The 18685-nt window shown below is 37.0% G+C and overlaps 1 protein-coding gene across 5 annotated transcripts in view; it reads right to left on the reverse strand.

The window, feature by feature from the left end:
- Positions 1 to 18685, reverse strand: part of Dlg2 (discs large MAGUK scaffold protein 2) — an 857262-nt gene that overhangs the window by 722856 nt on the left and 115721 nt on the right. For 3 of the 5 annotated variants that reach the window (XM_059271427.1, XM_059271418.1, XM_059271411.1), the window contains exon 1: positions 13077 to 13625. The exons of 1 other annotated variant lie outside the window; for it this stretch is intronic. In XM_059271427.1, the coding sequence (XP_059127410.1) occupies positions 13077 to 13385 (309 nt within the window). In that variant the 5' untranslated portion in view covers positions 13386 to 13625. Of the gene's footprint in view, positions 1 to 13076; positions 13627 to 18685 lie in introns of those variants that run through there. One more of the 5 variants, XM_059271434.1, reaches the window with a different exon arrangement.

Genomic DNA, 18685 nt, shown 5'->3' on the forward strand with positions numbered 1-18685 from the left:
AGGTTAAGTCCCAATTTCAGTCTTGCCAAAACAGGATTATTACAGGACAGGTTTGACTGCAGGGCAGGTGAGCAAGGGGAGTTATGAAGGTAAGCTGGAAGCCCAAGGTGAGATGTATAAAGAGAGCTGTGGTCATAATGTCAATTGTTATACTGTTATTCTACTTAATTATTGGAAAGCAATAATTACTACTCTACTAGGAACTCCTAGTTAGAGAGGTACTGTCACAAGCTAAAGAGAATCTTGTGTCTCAATCCGTGCTCATTTCTCAACCTATTTAACTCTTAATATGTCCATTTATCCTTCCTGTCCTAGAGGCCAAACTGTCTCCAAAATGCAGAGTTGTTGCTTGCTTGCCTGCCTTCCCCCTTCCTTCCTTCCTTCCTTCCTTCCTTCCTTCCTTCCTTCCTTCCTTCCTTCCTTCCTTCCTTCCTTCCTTTCTCTCTCTCTCTCTCTCTCTCTCTCTCCATTCTTTAAACAGCTAGAGGGCATTTTGATAAAGGAAATCCTGAGATTTTTCAGGGCCCATAATTTTTTTCTTTTCTAAATATTCATACCAACAATGAAGAATAGTATGTTTTTTAGGACTAAAATTTCATATTATCATTCTATAATTTAATTATGTTGAAGTTCAGGGACAGAATTTCTGTACTCCTGCCCCATACTCATCATATATATGTATATAACCTTCACTCAACTCTTACCCATAGGTAACTATAGTAAAGGGGGGAACTTTCAGAATGGCTTTCTCCATAGCTACTTCCTCTAGTTTTCCTGCTATCAATTTAACGTCTATGCTGGACTCCTCAGCAAACTCTCGAGACTTAGAGAAACAGCCTGTCTACTAATTATACTAATTACCCGTTATACTAATTACCATTGCATCTGTCACTCATACAAGCTTACTCACCTACCTCCGGTTGAAAGGAAGAATGTTCAGCCCCCTTTTTCCAGAGGACAGGCTCAAGGAATGAAGAACAGCGACAGGAAAGCACGAGTCAGCTATGAATGTAGTGAAGTATCACCTACCTTCCTATATTTGAAATAGGTGGAAATTTCTCTCATCAGGATTCTTAAACAGAAACTACTCTCTGGTGTATATATAACCATCCACCATGCATTATTCTGCTCATCTATTCAACTGACCAACAAGGCATATATTAACTTCTACCTGTGTACTACTGAGCTATTAGAAAAGGCTATGCAGAGTACTATAATTATCTACAATGGTACAGAAAGTGCTCATCCTAATTAACAGTGAAAACCAAATTAAATTACCAATGGCATGAACTTTTTATTTCACCAGTTTCATAAGGAGTTTTAAAAAGGTCAAATGGCCAAATTTGTACAAATGTGGAGGAAAGACATGCTCAGATACTCCCTGATGGCAGGGTTATAAGGATGCAAATCTTCTGCAAAGTAATTTGGCAATTAATTCTAAGCTCTGTGGGACAAGAATCAGTCTCTCATTTTCCATTGATTACCATAGTGCTTTGGGATGTGGGATAGTTTAATAATTAATTGTTAAATAAATATTGATAGAAGGACTACATAAATAATAAAAAAAAATTCACAGCTTTTCACTCAGTGACACCTTTCTGAAAACTCATCCACCATGAGAAATGTGGTCAAAGTCCCCTATACACAAGTGATTACTTCAGTGATTTTCATAGTAAAATTAAAAACAAATTCTTCCGTAGGTAAAGAATTTTGGTAGTTATTAAAACGTATACTAAAAAAAGTAATTTACAACATGGGAAAACGTTGACAATATGATTTTAATAAAAACATATAATTTCTTCTCTCTTTTTAACCTACCAGTCATTTTCATATACATTTTGGCTTCTAGTGTATTGTTGTTATTGGATTAAGTGTGCTAACTAGTGGGTCTGTTTCTTACACCTCTTCTTGGGCTCATTTATTTGTGTTTATTTGTTTTGTCCTATTCCAATGTGTTAGTTTGGGGGTTTTTTGTATTTAGTTTATTATTATGCTTTAGAAGCCCATTTGCTTTCTAATGAGAGACAGAAATGGTGTGGATCTGGATTGGAGGGGAGATGGGAAGAAAGTGGGAGGAGTAGAGGAAGGAAAACTGTAATCAGGATATATTATATGAGAAAAATAATCTATTTTCAATAAAAGGGAAAAATGTACAATTTAATACTATTAACTCATTTGATCAATACAAATATGACTATGTTTATCTACATTTGTGATCAGGTAAACGAAAACAATGTGTTCTCCACTGGAGATATGTTTGCAGGCATAAAAAGGACTATAAAGCGGGGCTGAGAGAGGACTCAGTTGGTAAAGTGCTCACAGGGCAAGCATAAGACCCTGAGTTCAGATCCCCAGCACACAGGTGACAAATCAGATTGTGACAGTATGCCTCTAAACCCCAGCATTGGGAAGGTGGAGACAGACTGGCCCCTGGGGCCCTCTGACCAGGCAGTCTACCCAAAACAGTGAACTACAGATTCAAAGAGAGATCCCATCTCAAGAAAGAAAGTGGAAAGAGACTCAAGAAGACAGACACTTTGATGTTGATTGCTGGCCTCCAAATATCACACACATGTGCACACACACACACACACACGAGAGAGAGAGAGAGAGAGAGAGAGAGAGAGAGAGAGAGAGAGAGAGAGAGAGAGAGAGAGGATTATGAAGATAAAATGTTAATAATGGTAAACTTTAGGTGAAGTACAGATGATGTTGAGTTTTACTATCTTTAGCTCATAATATATTTACTGTCAGTTTGTGTTTTTTCTCTAACAGTGAAAAATAAAATTATTTTAAAGTAGTAAAATGTCTTTTTTAAACTAAAACTGTATCAGAATTGACTTAGTTTTAATTTTTGCTTAGTAAGTTAAGTGAAATTGGAGGCTGAATACAAAAAGCACTTCAATTAAGGACATGAAGTAGTGTAATAGAAAATAAGTAAAATAGATCAAAGAAATGACAGGTCACTATGCAAGCACAACCAACAGACAAATAAAATGGGGTCTGGTGAATAATTAAACCATAGACAAGTTACTATAACATATCTACATTAAGGCTACTGTAATTGATGTCCACCACTAATGAAACCACCAGCTGTCATGATAAAGTAAGAGAATGTGTTCATTCATGGGTTTTCAATGTGGTTGTGCTAATTATAGTTCTCTGAGCATTTATATTTAGCCACAAAAATTATGGAGAAAAGTCATTAGAGAATCTACATCAGAATCTAAAAAAAAACTAAATATAAGATAACATTTTGTGACATTATCGCAATCTTGCAGAGTCCTGACTCCTATATTCAACAATATTAAGTCAAATAAGTTTGCTTTTACAATTGTGCTTTCAAAGTATAGTATTCTACCTTTTTCACTGAGACTGTACAGTCTAATTTGATAGCTGAAACTGATTTTTGAATAGTTATTCCAATATTGAAAAGCACCATAGAACAGAAAAAGAATCTGACTCAAGACAAAACAAAAGACACATTAATGTGAATATGCTTCTATATAGGTAGACAATATAGCTACAAATAGTATATAGAGAGATGTATTCACTATAATGTTATTAGAAGAATTGCTGCAAAGGTATAATTATACAACTAGGAAATATGAGAAATCTCACATTTTGTAAGTGGAGAACCAACTAGCCACAGGATAAGGCAACACTCTAGTAATACAGGATTCCACATTAAGAAATTTTGAGAGCTAAAAGGATTGAACAGAAAGATAGGCTCGAACCATACCTTAAAAATGGATAGATTTTATAAGGCAGAAGGGGACCATACACCAGTAGAAAATGGAAATGAGCTGGCCCAGGCAGAAGTTAGGAAGTTTCTGTGAAGAGTTAGGTCACTATTATTTAAGTACTTGAAGGCTTTAGGGTCTTTGTTGCAACTGTTGAACTCTGCTGTTACAACACCCAAAGAGCTACGACCTGAGTGACTGAATAAAATTAATTTACAGATAACACAAAGTGATTACATATAGCTGTCATGTTTGATACAATATTCCTTTGATGTCTTTAGCTATTAAAATATATACATTTTTCTTAATTCACAGACTATACAAAGACAGTGAGCAGACTGGCCTTGTTCTGCAGGCTTCACTTTGCTGACTTCTGGACTATTTGAAGAGTAAATTAAACACACTCAACAGTTTTGAATATCTGAACCAGTGGTCCTGTTCTTATAGGGGCTAATGTTTCCATTACATAATAAATATAATTCCTTCATATCTTAATGTGAAATGACATTTGTAGATAATACAGGTACCTACATGCAAATTTTTACAAAGTGCAACAGCTGAAGTAAAAAGGAGAAATAAAAAGAAAGGCCACCATTTAAAGTACTGCTTTTCAGCAGGAAGACTCAATTATATTAGATGATGTATTAAAAGAGTCAAATGCTTACATGTTCTTATAATGGATAAATATGGATTTAAATGGAATAACAAGATGCCATTTCCTTAAAAAGCACAGAAATATGTAAGAGCAGACATAGAAGGAATTCTAGTTATGAATTAGTGTGAGAAATAATTAATAACAGATGTGTGATGAAATATTAAAGGAAATAATTTGATGTATAGATCTAACAGAAAATTGGAGATAATTGAGGTAGAAAAAATAAAAATGTCATATTCTTCCAAACAAACAGATCTTATTTTTAAGCTTTGTCTCAGGATTAAAAAAATGTTTTACATGAAGCTTATAGTTAAGGAGATATATGTTAACCTGGAATTGGCCATAATGTCATATATACATGCATTAGCACACCATTGTACCCACAAAGTGCAAAGCTTTTATGATTTTATGTTCAGTTAAAATTAATTAAAATAAATAAGGACATGCCAGGGGAGCAGTTTCCTAACTAGCTATTACTCATTCTATTACTCATATACTCATTCTATATGTATGTATGTATGCATGTATGTATGTTTGCTTGTTTTAATTTATTTGTTTTCTGTCTATCCATACATAAAATCCCCTATTCTATAAAGGCAATACCTCTGATTTCTAGTGCTTCAAAAATTCAATTCCTTGATTAAAAATGGGCACTGATAGGTAGATATGAAATAAATCTAAACGTGGAGAGGTGGCTTAGCAGTTAAGAGAACCTGCTGCTTTTGCAAAGGGTACATATCTGCCTCTCAATACCCATCCATGTCAGGTGGCTCACAATCACCTGCAACTCTAACTCAAAAGGATCCAAAATTCTTCTGGCCTCCAAGGAACTGTCCCTGTCCACACGCATTAATAAAATATAGTTAAAAATGAATAAATCCAACACCTTCAGGGGTGATAGGGCAGTTAAGTGCAGATAAGATCTACAGTCAAACCAGAGTAACAATCAAATGATCAGAAGAAATAAGTTCAGAGATGGCACACTTGTCTACATGTGTGAGGCTCTGGGTTTGATTCCCTGAGCAAAAAGTATATGAGCTATTTGCTGGGTGCAGAAACATATGCTTAAAATGATGGTGATGGTGATGATGATAAATGATAATGAGGAAAGAAAAACAAAAACATTTAAAGTAAGAGGCATCAATGAAATATTACACCATATATCTTTTAGTGGAATGAAGTATTTTAAAATTATTTGTTAATGAAATTTGATGAACTCCTGAATTTCATGCTCCTCCTAATTAAAAACAATTAATTACATATCCTTTGGTCACATTTTACTTTCTTGAGCACTGGTAACTCTAGTTAATGACACTGTACAACATATTTCAAAATATCTAAAAGAGATACTTTTAAATGTTCTTCCCAGAAAGAAAGGAATGTTGGCTATACTAATTAGCTTCCAGCCCACACCACAATGTACACACACATTTAAAGATCACATTGCACATCTCAAATGCACATATTTATTACCTGCAAGCTAATAAAATAAAAGTAAAACAAACTAAAGATGGATCTAGATTTACTTGAAGAAGGCTCAAATCTGTTCAGTTACACACCAGCTGATGAAGCCTACAAGTCAAGATCAATACTGAGGAAGTATATTAAGGATGCTATTACCTGAAACAGGATCAAAGTAAGTCTAGAGTCTTCCAAAATGGTAAACAACTCTTGGTAAATACAATAGGATTAAGTACAAAGGTCCCTTGATATACACAGGATCTGTCCTTCTAGAAGATTTAACGACAAATAAACATTTTCAAAAACATTTTGCATTTGTTCACAAAACTAAGCTTTATTTTAGGTTTAGGTAATTATATTTTGGATAATCTGTATCAATGTACAGAATGAAGGACCTGGTGGTACTTATTGCTTCACAGGACTGCTCTGCATACTTTAGTTCATCTAGCATCCCTGGTCTCCTACTTCTAAATGACAGTCTAACATCCCAATCATTGTCAACACAAAAGCATCTTCCTGCATATGAAACGTTTCCTAAGCAAGAACTGGTAGTACATGCCTAGGAGTATGAAACAAGCAGCCTGCCATGTGTTCTAGGCCAGCAAAACTATATCCCAGAAAACCTAACCAAACTAAACAAACAAATAAAAACTAGCACAGTAAATAATATTTTTCTAGTGGCTCTTCTATTTTTCAGGACTGCTGGTCTTATTTCTAAGTAAAAATTAGGTTTGTGTATTAATATTTTTTGTTCAATTCCCAATGCCTTGCATGCCTAATAACTTTTCTGGCAGAAATCCCCATGAAGATGAGTGCAGAGGGCTGAGAAGGAGAGCATCTTGGAACAGTAAAAAGCTAATTCAATTCTGAGTTAGGAACCCAGGCCAAACTATGTCTGCCACAATCTAAATGACCTTGAGCAAGTCTCTTAACATTTCTAGGCTTCAGTCTCTCATTTGGAAAATCTGTTAGGTGGTCATGAAGTTCTGACATCATCATAGAGCATCTAGATGCAGTTGAGAATTTAAAGGACTGGAATGCAGTAAAATCACAGTGAAGAACACCAAATGATTGACAGCAACAAATCAAGGAACACAAGAAAGAGTAAAGTAGATTGTGGAGACATTTGAGCATCAGCCTTTGGTTCTCTGTCTACTTTCAGGTATAGACAGAACGAATGTGTGAGATTCACAAATACTGGGAAATGTTAGATAGACTAAAAACAACATCACCACAGACTTCTACATTGCTTTTACATTTTGACAGGTTGTTCACAACTCCTTACCATACACATTGTAGACCTAACACAACTTGTGAATAGCACAAATTAATGAGGTTAGAGTGAGTATCTCATTGTGGTGTTGATGCTCATAGCTTTCAACATTTCAACTTAGTACTGTCCTTCACCCTGATGAGTCAGGGCAAGGGTCTACAAAGACATCACTAAGGATTCCTGAGACAAAGAAATAATGCAGAAGAAAAGAAATCAGGCTTCTACAATTGGAAGCAAGTCCTCCTAAATATGTGCATTACTCTAAACCTTTATGGAGATGTTTGGTAAATTGGGCATTTATTGAGGTCTATAGTGTGTGTGGTGAAGGTAAGTGGCTGCAGTCTACCTTCCAGGGCTGGCAACAAGTGCTCCTGTCAGATAGAGTAGGAGGAATATGTGAGCCACACACACATGTAGTTGAAACCAGTTCCACGCTTTTCGGTAGTGTGACTGTGTCCAAGTTACCCTCAGCTGCAGTTTATATAGCTTCATATAGGGACTAGAGTAGGGCTTTGTCAGTGTTAAAGGGAAGACTAAATATGGTAAGGCTCCTACTTCAGTGTCTTTTTTTTTTTTTTTAGACAGGGTTTCTCTGTGTAGCTTTGTGCCTTTCATGGAACTCACTCCGTAGCTCAGGCTGGCCTCGAACTCACCTGCCTCTGCCTCCAAAGTGCTGGGATTAAAGGCGTGTGCCACCATGCTCTACTTCAGTGTCTTATCCACCCGGAATCAGGAGTACTCAGGAGACACCATGAAACCTTTGCTCTTCTCCATCCTGTCCTCTGTGCTGAGTTTCTCCTTGTTCTGCTCTGTAAAGAGAGCTCTGCTGATGTCAGCACCCAGTGATGTGGGTAGCAGGGGTGTTGAGTGGCTTCAAGCCTGCCACAGGAACTTTAATTCTTCCTTGACTTGTATTTCCCTTCCCCAGAGTGCCTGGTGTTTCCCAGAAATTAAAAAAAAGCCTCATTCCCTTTGGTAAGTAGAGGGATCGTTCAGAGAAGGCAAAGAGCTATAAGAAGCTTTGAGATTTTCTGATATGGCATAAGCTGAAGCTGATATTCAATGTCAGGAAGTCTTACTTCTTGGATTAAAAAGTCCATTCAGTGTTGTTGCAAACTGCTCATTTTTTAGTTACTATCGGAGGATTGTTCAGGGACATCTAGATTGACAGAGCTTGACTAAATACTTCAAATGCAGCCCCCTGAAAGGAAGTAGTTGGAAAATTTTTCTTAATTTTTGAATGTATGGCCATGGGAATGACTCTTCATCAATATAATCCTATTAGACCTCTCCTCTCCTCTCCCATCTCTCTCTGTCTCTGTCTTTCTGTCTTTCTTTCTCTTTGTGTGCACAGTTTTAAATTTCTGAGAACATGAAGGACAAAATGTCACCTCAGTGGTACAGACCTATGCCAAAAGTTTCTGGACAATTGCCTAGCTTAACCTTCATCATTAAAGGGGAGTCATAAAAATTCTAATTAAAGGGCATAATGCAGGAAGGTAGTAAGTACTTCAGGTTAAGAAAACATAAAAGTTTGACATCACGGGTAGTAATAAATACCACGTGCTGAACAATTAGGCTCCAGGTGCCACGCTGGGGTATTTAGAGAAATTCTATTCAATTCTTATTTCATTTCTCTGCAACATGACTTGCTCATCTGGCATTTTACAGAATAGAAAAACGAGACTTATGGACATTAAGCAAAGGAGATCACACAGAGCCATTTTCCTGTGCTGATAAACCTGCCCCGCCAGGCCCAAGGTTCTGGGTGGGCAAACCTATGTGCCGTTCAACATAGGCACAAGGATGCTGTATGAATTCTTTTCTATTTATATTTCTCAAAAAGTGTTGGTTACCTACAATAGACCTTTAAAAGACCACCCTATTGACAATCAATAGATATGGGTGAGGAACTCATGGGATCCTATTTCTTTCTTTTGATCTATTGGCTACTGGAAGATGTGGGGAAAGTGGGAGTCATTGTCTTCAGTAGTTTACCTGCTGGTGTTCCAATAGAGCACCATATTCACCCAGTTAGCCTCAGTTTAACTTGGTGGATCATACAAAAACAACAAACAATATGAATGTTGAGAAGTGATTTGTAGAAGGGATGGGGGTTAGAGGACAGTGGGAAACAAGAGTAATTTTCAAAGAAAAAAATTAATTCAAAAGGTTTACTTATTTTTACCAACTTAGTAAACATGTTTAGTTTTGTTAAGATTCAATCCAACTTAGTCCAAGTAATACCACCTCTATAGATTCGTTACCAATTTGTACATTCTTTTCCTAGTAAATAAAGAAAATGAAATAAGAAAAAATACTTTTATAAAAGCTGTATTGATTGTAGTGTTATTTTCACATTCACAATATTCATTCAGATTTTGCTAGGTGAAAACACGGTAAGAAGTGATTTATATACACAATGCTAATTATTCCTCATCATAGCCCAAGGAAGTAAGCACTATTTTGAATCACCATTTTACAAAATGGAAACCCTAGTGACAAAAAGAAACACCATATTTTCTAAAAAGCATCTTGTCCTCTTACTTTTCTGCAGACCCTCTGTACCCTAGATACATACCATGGGAACTGCCACATTCCTTGGAAACTTTAGGTCATGATCTAATAGCCAAATGCATAGACTGTGATAGCATATGGGCTCTAGAGCAGCAGTAATCTACTTTGTTTCCTATAATAGTGACAGAGTGTGACAGGGTGCTATATCATAGGCACTCAGTATATTGTAGTTGAATAAACAATGAATGATGAAGGAATGAAGAACAAATATATATGACTGTGATCACCAAGCTTCCATAGTTCTGTTCTGTCTCCCTATTTCAGCCTGAAGTAGGAAGGAATGCCACATGAAGAATGATAGGTATGTTTCCTTACAAGGCCAACCCTAATATTGTAGATACATTGCATAACTCACATCTGGGTGCTACAGTTTCCCATTTTATTACCCATTATTACAGTTTTATTAACTATACAGATTCAAATAGAGTGAAAACATATTCAAGAAGAGATAGAGCTACTTTTTAGACCAACTAAGGAGCAACATAATGACAGAGTTCTGTTAGTTCTCAGTGCACCAAATGATGGGAGTTTGGCAAAGAGCCTTGAGAGGAAGTCAGATAATTACTATAGCCTTCAATTATAGCAGCCAGAAATCACACTACCGATTTCCATGCAATACAGTAAATAAATATCTGTGAGAACAAGTTCTCAGATCCCAAACACTAAGATTCTTCAGGCCCCTTCTAAACCACAGGTGGGTCACTGGGCTATTCTAAAATGTGCACAACCCCTTTTTAGTGTCATCAGCAGCCACTCTTGGTATTAGAACATTTTACAACCTATTTGTGAAATTAAAGGGTAAAATAGTGTTAGAAAACTCTCATAACAAACTTAGATTTAACAGACATTTGCATGCACAGACATGCACATTCTTGTGTTTGTGATAGTACACAGACTCTGAGTGATGAGACATATCTATATAATTAAAATATTGGTTAAGTGCTACAAATTTACATATGAATGAATCAAGACATGGACATGCATATGTTTATATTTCGGCATATTTCATTTGCTAAGTGATAAGGGAAATAAATGAAGAAACATTTCAAGTGAAGAGAATGAAGCATTCTTTGGAAAGTAAGCTAATATTTTTCCCAGTGATAAGCTAAGAATGACATAGAATGTTAATTTCTACATATATAAAGCTGCGTACATTTATACATGAATATTCTATATTTATATATGAAAATATGTGCATAATATAGCATTTGCATATATAAGATAGACAAATAGTTAAGTGTTAGGGATATTTACATGAACATTTTAAGTTTATGTGTATATATATATATATATATATATATATATATATATATATATGAATTAAAAAGTTAAAGCTATTTTTAAAAAAGTTAAAGTTAATCCTCATCATCTACTTGGATGGTCTGAAAAGGGTAAGATAGACCAATCAGTCTAACATAGGACTTTTGCAGGTCAGGGATAAGAAAGAGTAGAAAGGAAAATTCTGGTGAGGAAAGACTGTCATAACGTTGAAAAGCTTAAACGATATGGGATAATAACTCCAACATTGAGGTTCACTATTCTAGCCAATAATAAAGTACACGTGAGTGACAAGAAAATGCCTAGAAATGTATATGCTAAAGAGTAAAGGAGATTGGGGCTGCTTCAATTTACTGCCTTCTCCTGTGTCACTGGCCCCATAATTATCAGTGCAGGGTCTGGTTCAATCCCTTAAAGTATTAAATGGTTATAAATTTCAGGCAAGCAGGAAGCTGACTTGGTTAACAAGGAAGAAAGAAGTTTTCCTTGGCTGGAACATTTATTAATATTTTTTGTTATGTTGTTATTACAGGGTAGTATTAAAGATTTGGGTTTGGGAAGTTATTATTTATGAAACTAAAAGCATATTACCTCTTGAACAAAAAAGATTTGAACGATAAACCAAATTCGGTTTCTCTGTGCAAAAATTATAAGGTTTATTTTGTTGAGTAAGTTTTGTCTTCTTGGGAGAAGTTAATGCACCTTACACATAGTTAGAGATTAAAGAATATTAAACCAATGTTTTATCGATGAGCACACAGAATCATCCCAATTGTCAAGACTCCTTATTCAGTTTGGAGTTCATATTAATTTTAAAATTTGCCTACATTTTCCAATGCCAGATTCCATTTAAAGCTGAACTAATCGATAAAACATGATCTGAGATTCTGTCTTTCTAATTTCTAAATTAGAAAGCTTAAAATTTCTAAAGCTTCTAATTCTGTACCAATGAATCAAAAAGCCATATGCTTGGCCATGAATACACAACCATACTGCTAAAAATTAGTGATATATGGCATTCTTGGAAGTACTTAAGAAAAACTATTATCGAGATTAAAACTCTCTCTACATCTCTTAGATCATAACGTTTTATTCGTGATCAATATTCACTTCTCAATTGTATTAAAAATGCTGAAACTGAAAAATTTCCCCCCTGCAACACGGATTTTTCTTTTCAGTGCGTATTTAAGAATAATCTCTGCTCTTTGATTATGATAGTGCCTACAGGTGCATTTTATTCATATTTCTAGCATTTGCAGGAAGTTGCCCCCCGCCCTGCCTTTTCCTGAAAGCAGAAAAACAAAAATAAGTCCTTTTTATTTCTGGTAAAAGGCTAGTAGTTTGAGGGCAAAAGAAATTTTGGAATCAAATTAAATAAATGTGCATATATTCAGAAAGGCATTGTAAAACAAATAGTTGTAGTCCTAATATAAATGACCTTATTGCTTCTCTATGGTTAAATGTCCCTCTTTATTCTAAGTAGAATCACCCTCCCTCTTGCTTCCAATTAGTCTTTTCATTTGTAAAGTGAATTATGTGGTAGAAACAAATTTTCTCCCTCATAGTTGCAAAGACACATAGTATCATAAGAGTAAAACCAGAATAACACACATCCAGTTTCGATTCTCTCCTTTGATGGAAAAATAAATGTTCTTTTATTTTTATCATGTTTGGAAGTGTCTGATTAAAATTCATTTTCTTTCTGTTCCTTAAAGTAATAATAATAATTTTAAAAAGAGGCTGAAGAGAAAAGTGAACTGTGGTTAGGAGTAGAGGGATGCTAACAGACCCTGTTACAGAATCCTAAAAATCATGTGAGGATTTGAGAATGTGAGCTGGAAAAAAAGTCACCGACACCCACTCACAGCATCCCTGGATTTCTACCCGCTGCCCAGAAGTGTAAAACCACAAACACGTGTGAAACTAGAACACTTTTTTTTTTTTTTTTTTTTTTTTTTGGCCTAACAGTTTTTCCAAGCAGACAAACCCAGTCATCGAGGAGGACTCAGCAAAGTTTTCAAGCCACTCTGACCTTAAACACAACTTTCTTACAACACAGAACGAAAGTCACAAAGAAAAAAAAGCTCACCTGTGCAGGGCTGAACCAACCATGTGGGCAGGCACAACGCTCCCCACAATTCCCCTTGCCCTTGGTGCTGGTCTTGTGGGGGCTTTTCCGTACACTGTCCCACAAGGTGACCAACTTGGTCCTGTTTGAAGCCGAGCCCCCAGGTCCTGAGGAGGGCATAGTTTGAGAACTGTACCCGAGCCCCTGAGCATTCCTCTGCCAGCCACAGGCACAGTGGGCATCCCTGATGAGGGTGGGCGCACTCCTGCCGGATTCCATGCCATCGGACCCCCGGCTGCAGCTGGGTTGCTTGGTGAGGTATGCATTCATACTGCACTGATGCCTACCCTTTTCTTTGGTCAGCTCTGCATAGAAAGGCTTTCTCCCTCACACCCCTTTCTTCCAGGCAGTTGTAAAAGTCTTTTTTCCCTGTGGATGCCTCAGTATCTTTGACAGCTGCTATAAGCGGTTCATCGTGGGAGCAGAGGGAGCAGCGAGAGCAGCTCTGCACAGCATTATCTGCGGGCTGGTAGCTCTTTGTCAATAGATGACTCAACTCACAGAGCAACTTGACAGTATCCCTGCTCTAGGCAGAAGCAATCAATGCTCCACACAGCTGGGCTACAAGACTGTACACTTTGTTACAAGCCCTTTTTGGATGGAGCCTCACAGTAGCAAATACTCCTTACAATTTGGCATTTCTCACTCCCTGCCCTCCCCAGTCCACACAAGAAATACAGGTCTCAGGAAAGAAAACTTTTTATCAGAATAGTAGGACCTTTGGAGAAATGATGCATCCAGGCAGAAACACCGTAGCATAAGCAAGATGAAGTGATGGGAAAGTTAACCTGGAAAGGAAATGTTCACCATTTCTGGGAATCACTTATCCAGTTGCCAAGACATGGACTAAATCAGGAAATAATGAAATCAGAGCTTCAATATTAACCCCCTAAAGTATCAATTAATTTTGAAAAAATGATCACAGTCAGTGTTACATTGTCACCAGTGTTACATTGGCATCCTTTAAATTTTGAATTTAATTTACTTTAAATCATGACTACATGCTATAATGCAAGTACATGTTCTTTGTACTATGAACAATTATTAATTCTATTTCTTTCAAAATATGATGACTGTAAAGATTCAAAGATTGATAGGTTGGTTTATTTTAAAACAGTATTTTTCCTCACCCCAAATTATTCTGAGGGTTTACTTCCAAATACTTTACCACAACAAATTTATTCACCACAAAGAGAGCCTGCATTTGAAACTGAAAGATGTGCTCAACCCTGCCATTCAGAGTCTGGTTTTCTAAGACATAATTTTCAAAATATTTCACTAAAAATGAGTGAGGTATATCCAATTTAAAGCATTTATTTCCAAAGAGGACATGCCTGCATTTCAATTTCAGCATGTTTGCCAAACATGTTCACAGTATTTTCAGTAAAGGGAAAAGCTAAACACAGCCACACTAGAAATCATATTATCTTTGTGAATTTCCAAATCTTTGACCAGACTGTCCATGCCTTTTATATGTTTCTGAAGAAAAGAAACATTACTTCGATTGAAAAGTAAGTTGTCATCTAGCTAGGAACAACAACAACAACAACAAAAGGCACAGTCCTTTTCTCTAACTAGTTTAGTCATAAACAACTGAATGTCATCAGACCTTTTCAGTGGACTAATGAGGTTCTGGGACAGTACACACCTATTTCTGCCTCACTTGACACTTCGTACTTCAGGTTCCAGAACCATTAACCTGCTCATTTCTACACAAGAACCCTTGGTAAATCAGTGCTAGATTTAAACACTGGAAGGAGCAGAGACCTATACACACACACACACACACACACACACACACACACACACACACACACTTCCATATAATGATTCTTTCCCAGGTTCTACACAAGGGTCTAATGTGTAGTAGCAAGTCTAGTAGAGAAGGCATTCAAAATAGCTTTGCTAAGCTGGGTGTGGTCATGTACTGTACCCTCAGTGCCATGTGGGACAGAGACTGATATAGGCTCCCTGGAGCCTGATTTATATTTAGCTTAGTGACAGATTCTGTAAGAGACCCTGTCTCAAAGGAATGAGATCAAGAGTGATATATCAGGTGCTCCCCTTGATCTGCGGAGTATGTATACATATGGGTGCTTATACCAGTCAGCCTACCCTTAAATAACTACACACACACACACACACACACACACACACACACACATGCACTAATAATGACACACACTTGTCACTTAGCACTCAGATGGCTGAAGAAGAGGGATTGCAGATATCTCAAGGCAAGTTGGGGCTACATAATGAATTCAAGTCTAAACATCCCTATATATCATTACCAAATATAAAAAGTAAAACAAAGCCGGGCGGTGGTGGCACACGCCTTTAATCCCAGCACTCGGGAGGCAGAGCCAGGCGGATCTCTGTGAGTTCGAGGCCAGCCTGGCTACCAAGTGAGTTCCAGGAAAAGGCACAAAGCTACACAGGGAAACCCTGTCTCGAAAAACCAAAAAAAAAAAAAAAACAAAAAAACAAAAAGTAAAACAAAGAACACCCTATACACACAATAAAATAAATAAAGGAGAAGCTCTTGGTCTATTACTAACCATTTTCCTAAGCACCAAACATACTGCCCAGCACATAGTGAGCAATTTTTTTGTCCTTTTGTTTTGTTTTTGAGTGATATGTGCTCACATGCTCATGCATACACACACACACACACACACACACACACACACACACACACACAATAGTAAAGAAATGAAAGAGATAAGTAAATTTTTATAGTGATACTTAAGTCAGTAAAGCTCCAGAGACAGGCATTCCTTTTAGATTTTGGCACTAGATTGGAAGTGGTACTCTTTATATGGATGCTTAAGAAAAGGAGGAGAAGGAAGAGGAGGAGGATGACAATGATTGGAACGACTGGGTAGAGATAATAACAACTTCATTGTCCTTCTGAAAGAGAACCAACGAGGCAAAACCAGTATAAGAGGACATTACAACTGAGGCAAAGAAATCACTACAGGGTACTCAATGGGGAAACAAACAAGAAATTGCTTCCTACCCCACAACCTATTGTCTTTATTCTGGATCAAGATATAACTAACACCTGAAAGAACTTCTGGGTCATATAAAGTCCTAGAGTCCTTCAGACCTTTCTGGTGTCACCATGATGCATGGCTTTACACTGGCACCCGACACAATATGGCAATACCATCACTCCCAAATGACAATGTTGGGGACTGAAAACTATGGATCCCTTTGATCTAATATAACCATAGCTGTTTCTCTGGTGGTTCGGGCAGCTATCATCACTCAAAGGCCCATTGGCATGTGCAGGAAAGACATGCTCCATACTCATTCATTTTCATCTCAAGGATCAGAATCAATCTGCATAGAGTAAGTCAGTGCGCATCCATCACAGTTCTGTAATGGTGTGCGCAGTATGCAGCCAGACTGAGGGTTTCCTGGACGGGCACTATTAAGGTGTTATAAATCTTCATAGAATTCTAAATCTGCTATGTAGAGATTTTTCAAATGAGCTGTTTCTTCTCATCAAAAAGGCCATGGGATATCCATTTTCATAAGCTCAGTATGTCATTTCTTAGTAGGTGAGTAAGTAGCCTATGTTGCATAGTCAATGTTACTTTCCCTCAAAGAGACTTAAGATCACAGCAAACTTTTGTCAAAAGCCTATCAAGACTATATTGAAATCATTATTTCACTTTAGTACGTCTAAACTAATTTTCACCTTCAGCCCTCTCCTTTTCACCAAAGTTTTTTTTTTTTTCCTCTTCGAACAGGACATTTGGCTTTTTGTATCTGAAGAGAGACCACTTAAACAGATAAATACACCCAACAAGACCTCTGTACTATGAGACAGGCCCACTAATTAACAATAATCCAATTTGATCATTTGTAATTGGACAGATGTAATAACCATGAGACGACATGAAATTCTGGTGAAACAGGAATTAGCAATGTTCGAGCGCACATCCTACTTATCATTGTGATTTAACTTGGGCAGAAGATGAACTGGGTAAGGCCTGATGAGATATATCTTATTGAACTCTCTGTGACCTGGCATTGACTCTGTATAACAAGCCATACTCTTAAAGCAAGAGTTCAAAACTAATATCCTGGCCTGGTTTGTTTAATAAAAATAAACAGCACAGATGAATCACTAAATAAATTGAACTGTACTAAAATATTATGCAGAATTTTTTCCAGATAAAATTTCTTTCAGGCACTCTATCCATATGAGAAATGAAAATATTAATTACAAAAGAGCTAAGTGCTTGCTGCAAGAGAACTGGGAAGCAGAAAAAGCCAATCAACAGTTAAGTAGGGAAAGAATCTCAGACTGTATTAAAACCATAGGTCTTCCCAAGAAGACATAATATAAAATAAATGGCAATTCACAGAAGCTTCAATGTGAGTATAAGAGAGGTAAAAGACATGGAGAGGCTGCCTGTACCTCGTAACAATCAAACTACAATGTTTAAAAATGTAAAAATTACTGTTTAAAGCAATGTTTATAAAAATTATTGTAAATGTGCATGATACCAATGCCCTGAAATTGATCAATGTAGAACAAAATTCTGTCAAGTTCAAGCAAGCTTGTGTAAAAAATATCCCTAAAATCTGTTTGCCTTGAATCATTACAATTCTGCATCAGTCCATCAGTTGGTGCTGCTACCAGCCTTGGCCGGAGAAGCTTCCTACTGGGGAAGGTAGCAGTTGATGCAGAGGTTTATACCTGTTCAAAGCCCCAAGAATAAGTAACTCTGAGTCCTCTGGTATCTATATAAATCACTGCCCCCACCCCTGTCAAGTCTCAGGGAACATCACAGAAGAAGGGACAGGAGGGACAGGAGGAACTGGAGGATGGGAGGAGTGCAGTAACATTCTGTCCTCTGGTCACTACATGGGTGTTACACACAGGAACTCACAGCAGCTCTAGCTACTCATACATACATGACCAGCACGAGATCAAGCCCGCTGAAGTGCCAGCATGGGAGGGAGTGGTTTCCTGAGTCAGGAAGCTGTTTTATATAGAAGAAGCAGTTTCCCCCAGCCAAGAAGCTATTGGTTATTGATGATTGTTGTGGGTAGGAGTGTCTCTTTCCTTCACCAGTGTGGTCATTGGTAGGTTCCCCTTTCCCCAGTGGATGATCACATACACAACCACATATGGGCAGCACTAATTGAACTGAGTGGTTTAAAAATTAACTAAATAAAAATTTATAAAAGGAGGACGTGAACTTGGTAGGGAGATGTGATAAAAACTCCTGGAGGCCTTCATAGAAGAAGTGAGGGGTGGTTATAATTAAGATACATAGTATACACGTATGTAGTTTTTAAAAATTAAAAACTGGGAAAATTTCTGAGCCATTAAATCATCACTCCAAAGTCATCTTCCTATTCCTAGCTGCTGGAAACCACCATTCTATTTTTCCGTTTCTGTGAATTAGACTCCTCCTTACCATTGATGTGCATGCAGTATTTCTCCTTCTGTAACTGGCTCATCCCATTCTGTGGAATGTCCTTGAGTCACCTATGTTAAAAATAGGATTTCCTTCTGCTTTATGGTTAAATATTATTCCTCTTGTATG

Source organism: Peromyscus eremicus, chromosome 1 (assembly GCF_949786415.1).
Source record: "Peromyscus eremicus chromosome 1, PerEre_H2_v1, whole genome shotgun sequence".
Lineage (NCBI taxonomy): Eukaryota > Metazoa > Chordata > Mammalia > Rodentia > Cricetidae > Peromyscus > Peromyscus eremicus.